This window comes from Diabrotica virgifera, chromosome 3, assembly GCF_917563875.1.
Source record: "Diabrotica virgifera virgifera chromosome 3, PGI_DIABVI_V3a".
NCBI lineage: Eukaryota > Metazoa > Arthropoda > Insecta > Coleoptera > Chrysomelidae > Diabrotica > Diabrotica virgifera.
Window position 1 is genome coordinate 140,192,963 of NC_065445.1, and position 8,796 is coordinate 140,201,758.

An 8,796-nucleotide genomic window follows, 5' to 3' on the forward strand; every position below is an offset into this window, starting at 1 on the left:
CAGGCTGACCGTTAGACATCTGAATGTCAGTTCTCAGTTTAGTCGCTGCCACGTGCTTGCAAAGAGAGTTATCACAAAAATTACAAAATTTAGTGTGTGATTATATGAATTAACTGATTTTAAAGGTGAGTATTGACCATTTCTATTATAAGAAATTGATGAGATTACGTGCAAAGTCAAAGCTTACGCAGTGTATTTTACGTATCTTTAAGTAGTTTTATTCATTACTTCCTCTAATAATTACTACCGAACATATGCATAAATATGTCGTTTAGGGGTAATGCCGGACACTGTGTCCGGCATTACCCCAGCTCCGGTTTGAACTATTTATTGTATTGGGAGACAGGTACATGCAAATACCTGCTGTTGTTTTATTATGATGGAATATTGGAAAGTGGATATAAATATAGTTAATAGGTAATAATTCATAATTACCTACATTTATAATTATTTGTCAACATTTTTTATAAATTTTTGTAGTTTTTGTTTCCCATTACAATTAAAACAAAATCTAATATAGTTTATGACATGTATGTGACATTTACATATTAATTCTTTGTAGACCTGAAGAAGATCCCATTCGTGATCAAAACATTGGCAATAAAAATAACTCAACAAACATACCTACAGTATTTATATCCAGTTTCTGCGATTCCATCATAATATTTATTATTGGATACAAAACAGTAAACACTGTTATTTTAATTTACAGATGCCGCGGAATTATAAAAGAGTCACCGAAAAAGCTTCGTGGAGAGAGGAGGAGTTGCAAGGAGCACTCCGTGCTATACAGAATGGTATGTCGTTAAGAAAAGCTGCAATAACATTTTCAATTCCAAAATCTACGTTACACGAACGACTTAAAAATGGCACTGCCCCTTCTGGACCTTCCTTGGGCCGAAAGCCAGTTTTTTCAGTTGAAGCCGAAAATGCACTTGCTGTTCAAATTAAGAAGCTGGCAAAAGTTTTTTATGGAATAACTCCCCAGGAAGTACGAAGATGTGCTTTTGGATTTGCACAATCAAACAACATCCGAGTCCCCTTTAATCAAGAAAGAAAAATGGCTGGTAAAGACTGGGAAAGGGGCTTCATATCTCGTCACAATATTACGTTAAGGAAACCAGAAGCAACCAGCATTAACAGAATTACAGCTTTTAGTCGCAATGAAGTTACCATTTTTTTTAACAATTTATCCAGACTTATGGAAAAATATGCATTTTCACCCAATAAAATTTATAATTGCGATGAAACTGGGGTCACTACTGTACAACGCCCACCAAAAATATATGCAGAAAAAGGTCAGAAGCGTGTTGGATTTGTTACAAGCTGGGAAAGGGGGGAAACAACCACAGCGATGTGTGCCGTCAACGCTACAGGAACCTATATACCTCCCATGTTTATATTTGCACGCCAAAGAATGGCGTCCCATCTTCAACGAAACGGTCCCCCAGGTGCCCTTTACACATGCTCAAAAAATGGGTGGATTACAGAGGACATATTTCTTACTTGGTTACAACATTTTCAAGCATTTGTAAAAGCATCCAAAGAAGATCCAGTTCTTTTAATCATGGACAATCATAGCACTCACTGCACGTTACAAGCATATAATTTTTGTAGAGATAACGGTATTGCTGTTCTGACAATCCCTCCACATTCATCACATCGCCTTCAGCCACTCGATGTGAGCTTTTACTTTCCTCTAAAGACCGCATTCAACTCTGAATGTTCCAAATATTTGACCAGCCATCCAGGGGAGAAAATCACGCCTAGTGAGATTGCTGAATTATTTAATTTAGCATTTAGTAGAGTGGCAACCCCGGAAAAGGCTATCAAGGGACTTAAAGAGACAGGTATTTTCCCCTACAACCCTGACGTATTCACAGATGAAGATTTTGCTCCTGCAGAAACCCTTCAATCCACTGTTTCTGATGCACTTCAAGAACCTACCCAAGCAGAAAAACTACTCAAAACAAATGAGACTACCCCTGAAAAAAATAGTAGTGTGAATGAGACAGAATTAAAAAATGTCTCCTTTGCCGAGATAATTCCTCTACCATCTTGTTCTCACGAAAATGTTGTAAAGAGACAAAATAAGGCAAGCAAGCAACACTCTATTGTATTTACGTCAACACCGCTAAAAGAAGAGCTAGAAAAAAAAGAAGAGAAGAAAAATAAAAAGACAACAATTAAATCAGATAAGGCTAAAAGAAATGTATTTGTGACACAGGAGGGGTCTACATTAAGACAAAAATCAAAGCGAACAAAAATTGCCTTAAACTATAAAATATGTGAAGAAGGAGAAAGTGAGATAGAGGATGATGACGATGTTAGGGACAAGAACATTACCGAAGACATTTGCATTTTGTGTGGAGAATTTGACAAGAACAGTGAACTTTGGCTAAGATGTGTGTATTGTGGTCATTGGGCACACAAGGCATGTTCTAACTCTCCAAAAGACAAAAAATTTATTTGCGACTTTTGTTTGTAAAAGTTGTCCGTCATTACCCCAACATAGAGGGTAATACCGGACAGTGACAACTTTTTTTATATGTATATTTTTAATTTTGTATTGTAATTTTAAAAAGTTTTTTTAATCAAAATTTGTAGACTAACATGTGTTCTTCGTTTTTGCTTAGGTTTAAAATTTTAATGTCGTCTAATAATAATATAAATTCTAATTATCTTTAAGTGTACGCCATTACCCCACCTTACCCTAAACGCCTAAACACCATGTATTTTGTTTTTGAACAGTTGATGTTTAAGCCAAACTCTCTTCCCACTGTGTCGATGGCATTTAAAAGGCATTACAATCCATTCATCTCATAACTTAAAATAACTGTATCATCTGCATATCTGATTGTATTTATCAGGATTCCATTAACTTTCACGCCCCATTCTGTCTGACACCTCTTTGAATTTTAAATATTTCTGTTGATTTTCCATTTATGCAAGCTGTCGCTGTTTGACGCCAATATAATTTTTCTATGATTCGTACGACTTGATTATCATCTCCTTCATCTTTTAATATTTCAATTAATTTTTGATGCTGTACACGATCAAAGGCCTTCAAGGGCCTTTAGTAAAGCCTTTAATAAAGCATAGTATTTATTGAACCAAATTCAAGTCTCTAATACAAGTAATAATGATGATGCAGTTCCAAGTACATCCAGCATTTTGGCAAAGCTAAGTCCGCGTCCGAAACCACCCCAAACAAAAAGAATTGTCGCAAACAAAAAAAAACTCAGACATTAACAGAAATCTAACTCATAAAAAACTTTGAAGACAAGTTCTAAATGATTGAAAAGAGATGCAAATTGAAAAAAGGAAAGAAAGAAAATATCAAGCGTCAACCGTTCTAGTGTTCAACTATTCATTGAATGCGGTACTTAGCAATATACCTTGGTCCTTGAAGTATATCTACAAGAAAGTAGGAAACTGAAATGTTTAAAGTTTTTGCAATAACCTGAATTAGCCTTAGATGCGTACCAATAGGTCTTTCCTATCACTACTGTGTATGGTGCCCGATATTTTTACTTTACCCTCGATTCAAAATTCACAGATATTTTAAAAAATCATTTCAATAAATTATTCCTGTACAGGTAAAAACGGACATTCTTCGAAACAGCTTCAACGCTGTCTTAAATCCTATAACGTTTGGACATTCATAAAGGGTATACACAAAAGATATACATAAACGAACTGTATCGTCTACAGCCTGCAGTTTAACCTATTTGTATATTTCATTTCTATATTTTTTTTATTTTCTCTGTTTTAATAATATTGTTCTTCTTCTACTTATACTTGCTGTCGATCTGTTAATTCCGACGTTGGAGTATTTCCTGGTCTACCTCTACAAATTTTTGGTGGTCTCCCTAGTGGACGCTTACCAGCTGGTTTTCCTTCTAGCACTAGCACAATTTATTCTTCGTAGTTTATCCTACCCAATCTTACTTCATCTTGCACGCCACATTGTTCCCTGATGATGTTGCGTATTCTGTATCTTCTTGTCTTCCCTGTTATTGCTCTTAGTGGCTTCATTTCGGCTGTTCGTAGCATGCTTTTGGTTATATTGGTGTCTTATATTGCTGTCCATCCTCATATATGGATTATTCCAAAGCACATATTTCAAACATCCGGACATGGCTGCGGCCTTGTTTATATATCCTCTTAGGTCTCTGTCTGGGTCATGATAACTTAATAAATCTACACCTAGATATTTGAACTGGTTTAGATGTTCGATAGGTTTTCCCTCTACCACGAGCTTGCATCTAATTATATGTTTCCCAATTTAAAATCCATTTTGTTTTTTGCGTGGATATGTTCATGTTAAGTCGTTGACATGCATGGTAGAATCGATAAAGTTGTCTTTGTAGGTCATCCTTATCCTCTGCAATCAAGGCTGCATCATTCGCATAGCACACTATACTGATTCTACTGTGAGCAAGTCTGCAACCTAGTTGTAGCGATTACACATCTTCTATTATTTCATCCATTAGCATATTGAGTAGAAATGGGCTGGGGCTGTCTCCCTGTCTGATTTCCTCTGGTGTTGGTATCATAGCCGTAGTGTGTCGTTTGTTTTAATTTTTGTCGTGTTGTTATTGTTCATTTGTTTTATGACTTCCATAATGTTTGCCGGTGTGCATCTTTGCTCTATTTTCTGATATATATCTCCAAGTCTGACTCTGACAAATGCTTTTTTAGGTCTATGAAGCAAATATATGGGTTTGTTATATGTATATAACAGTTTGTTATATGCTATAACACTAATGTAATATAACTATTAATATGGTTACTCTTAGTATTTTTACAAAATAATTCATTTATTTTCCTAATAAATTATTATTAATAAAACTATTTCTATTCTTTTCTTTGCTTTTGTCATTTTATATGACTTTTTAACAATTTCTAACAATATAGTTTGTTTTTAAACGAATGGTTCAGTAACCTACTTACGCCATCCTGCTTTCTGTTATCCTACTATTAAGCCCTCTCGTAAAATTTAGTGCGTCCTTAGTTTCTGACCCATTTCGAATACCCTTTGGGACCCTTCAAAAAACGTAAATTGTCATTTATGTGGAAAGGTTCCGACATATTTTAAAATAAAAAAGAAAAAAGTAATATTGTTTGACTTTAACTAGTAGAATGTCTTTTTATTAAAAAATACACATATTATGTAGAGGTAGAGTGAATACTTATACAATATATACAATATAATTATTTAAAAAGTTTTAATGCATTAAAAATATTTCGACAAGATTAATCATATTATTTATAAACTGAATATACAGTCGAATCCGCTGATTAGAATACCGGTTATAGGAATATCCCGGTTTAAAGAATAGAAATTTGAGGTCCCGAAAGGTTTTCATTTTCTTCTTAATAAAAATTTATGCGTTTAATGGATTTCATCAAAAATATTAAAATAATACCGCATAATAGAATATGTTTCGTGTAAATGGATAAGTTTTTATGTACATAATCGTAAAAATTTAAATTATGTCTGGTTTATTGGAGTATGTGAAGTAATAAATACTTTATGACTTTGTTATCAGCACTAATTCGACACTTCTCTCTGGCAAATCTAAAGGTCATAAAATATTTTTTCATCTATTTAAAAATTTGAGTTACCCACCCACTTCGTTGTCTGTTAATAAATTTTTCGAGAGAGTAACAAAAAAATCAGGATAATAGTTGCGATTATTTTTTAAGTAATTAAGTTTAATGTATTTTAATAAGAAAATATATAAACTTATTATACAGGGTGTTTCATTAATAATTGTCCAAATAGTAACTGGAGAAACCTTAGCACAAAATACGAAGATTTAACATAAAACACTTTAATATAATGTGGTTCCTTACTGAGTTACAGGGTTTTATCTAAAAATTTAAAACCTATTTTTGCTCAGCATTTTAAAACTATTTGACCTATCCTTTTCATACTTGGCAGAACGTGCGACTACTGTACACCCTACTAAACTATGATACACAAACGTTTCTAGCTACTACCAGAGGCGTACGACAGGGGATAGTGAAGGGTTGACCCTTCTCAAATTCTACGCTACTGGAGAAATTACTATTTTAGTACCAGTTTTAGATTCTTTAATACTTTCTACGTAAATAACATACTCTTCATTGGTAACGATAAAGTCATTAGTTTTCGAGATATTGGAAGGTAAATATGAAACGGCACAGTTATTTTGATTAATTTATGAAATAATTCATAATAATTATGATTAAAATTTAAAAATCATTTGTACACAGTACTTTAAAACTATTTGGCGTATCCTTATCATACTTGGCAGAAAGTGTAGGTTCTGTATACCCTACTAAATTAAGATAAATACACGTTTCTATCTACTACCAGAGGCGTACGACAGGGATAGTGGCTTGTTAACCCTTCCCAAATTCTACGCCCATGACGAAATTACTATTTTAGTGTAATTTTTTGATTTTCCAAAACTTTTTATGTAAATAATATACTGTTCATTCGTAACGATAAAATGATTAGTTTTAGAGATATTTGAAATTAAAAATGAAGCGACACAATACATTAATCAAAATGACCGTGTCGTTTCATTTTTAACTTCAAAGATCTCGAAAACTAATGACTTCATCGTTACAAACGAAGAGTATATTATTTTCATAAAACGTGTTGGAAAATCCAAAAATTCAACTAAAATAGCATTTCCGCCAGTGGCGTAGAATTTGAAAAGGGTCAACCATTCACTTTCCCCAGTTGTACGCCTCTGGTAATAGCCAGAAACGTTTTTTTATCATAATTTAGTAGGGTGTACAGTAGTCGCACTTTCTGCCAAGTATGAAAAGGAGACGTCAAATAGTTTTAAAATGCTGAGCAAAAATAATTTTTAAATTTTTAGATAAAACACCCTCTAACTCAGTAAGGAACCAAATTTTATTTAAGTGTTTTAGGATAAATCTTTGTATTTTGTGCTAAGGTTTCTCCAGTTTCTATATGGACAATTATTAATGAAACACCCTGTATAGGGCAGTCAATGAGGGTATTTGGCTCCAATTCCATCCTATTACATCGATTTACTTGATGTTTTCACAGTAAGTAGGGAATAGCTCAGGAAACAAAATCTACCCTATGCCGATGTGCGTTTTTATCTTGGGGGTCCTTAATACCCCTTCTCGGGGGTAAAAAATGTTTGGGTTAAAATAGCGACGGAAGTGGCTAGAGAACCTAATTCTAAGCAAAAACTGTTCTATAATTATTTTTTGAAAACTCAATAATTTTTGAGTTATTCGTGGTTGAAAATTGGCCATTTTCATTGAAAAATGACACCTTTTCGTACGGATTTTTGCGAATACCGAAAACCCGTCCAACTTTTTAAACATAGAAATAACATTTTAATAAAAGGTATTGTGAAAGGAAAACAATGTATTTACGTTTTGGTGGATGAGGGTTAAAATTATTTCTCATTTTTTCTTAAAATACATTACTTATCAATTTTGTTGGCAGCATATCTCGCTTAGTTTTAATGTAACGAACCTTTAATAGAGCCAATTTTAAAGGTCTTTTCAAGCACTACAAAAGGTATTAGTAACATTTTACACTTAAAATCGACCATTTTTCTGTTATTTCAAGTTGAATACATCAATTTGAGAATGTACCAAAAACAAACTATTTTCACCTACCATATCTCTTTTTGTATTATAACTAGAAGATTTATCAAGGCAAGTGTCTCTTTGCTATTTATAACCTACAAAAATGTTTAATATAGTTTTTTAGTTAGATGCATAGGTTTTTAGGTATTCGCATAAACCGTTCGAGAACTTCGAGATGGTATTATGTTTCAATGAGCCAATTTTCAACCACGAATATCTCAAAAAGTATTGAGTTTTCAAAAAAAAATTATAGAGCAGTTTTTGCTTAGAATTAGGTTCTCTAGCAAATTCCGTGGTGGTTTTAACCAAAAAATTTTCCAGCCCTGAGAAGAGGTGGGAACGACCCCCAAGATAAAAGCACACATCGGAATATGGTAGACTTTGAATTATGAGATAGGTAGAGGCTAGGCCCAAAATTTCATTAAAATCCATGCAGTAGGATAGAATTCGGAGGTAATATCCTATTCTTGCTCTCATTGACTGGCGTAATATTATTGCATATATTTCATACTTATTTCTTAGTATATGCCTGCAGATATAATGTAATTTTTGACTTTTTAATAAAATAATTAATTTATTGTATCATTGACATAAAAATACATACAACCACATACATGTACTTAAGTATGTATGTACCGGGTGTCCCAATAAGAACGGCTCTCGGCCATATCTCAGGAACCGTTTATAGTACAGCCACGTACAGCTTTGCGGAAAAAAATATTATAACAAAAGTTGCCTCAGGAAAAGCTTGGAAATTATTTTCATAATTGTAAGTTCACATGTCCCGTCGTTCTTAAACAGTGAATGAGCCGACGAAAAACTCTACTATGGGGTAACGTCTTTGGGGATATTGCATTGCATATATTCTAGTTGCAGCAGTTGCATTTTTAATGCATTCAATGAATGCGACTATCATGCCAAATGCTTCTTCGTTTGTAAGAATCATCTTGAATTTCACTCTGTATAAATTTTAAATAAAATTTAATAGAAACAAACTTCAAAGAAACATCAATGAACACATTTTTATGTTTTACTGATTTGACACATGATTGGTGCTTTCTGGAGTGAATACTTCTTATTTTTTATATTATCTTATTATTTTATTTATCTTCTTACTATTTTTTATCCATAGCGCACTACATACTTATTTCCACTTTGATTTGT

At 33.2% G+C, this 8,796-nt stretch overlaps 1 protein-coding gene across 1 annotated transcript; it reads left to right on the top strand.

The window, feature by feature from the left end:
• Positions 1–32: 32 nt before the first annotated feature.
• LOC126881335 (tigger transposable element-derived protein 4-like) lies at positions 33–2,624 on the top strand. The gene is made up of 2 exons (XM_050645559.1): positions 33–125; positions 713–2,624. Exon 2 carries the CDS (start codon positions 713–715, stop codon positions 2,486–2,488), a length of 1,776 nt encoding a protein of 591 aa, XP_050501516.1. The 5' UTR covers positions 33–125; the 3' UTR covers positions 2,489–2,624.
• The last annotated feature ends 6,172 nt before the right edge of the window (positions 2,625–8,796 follow it).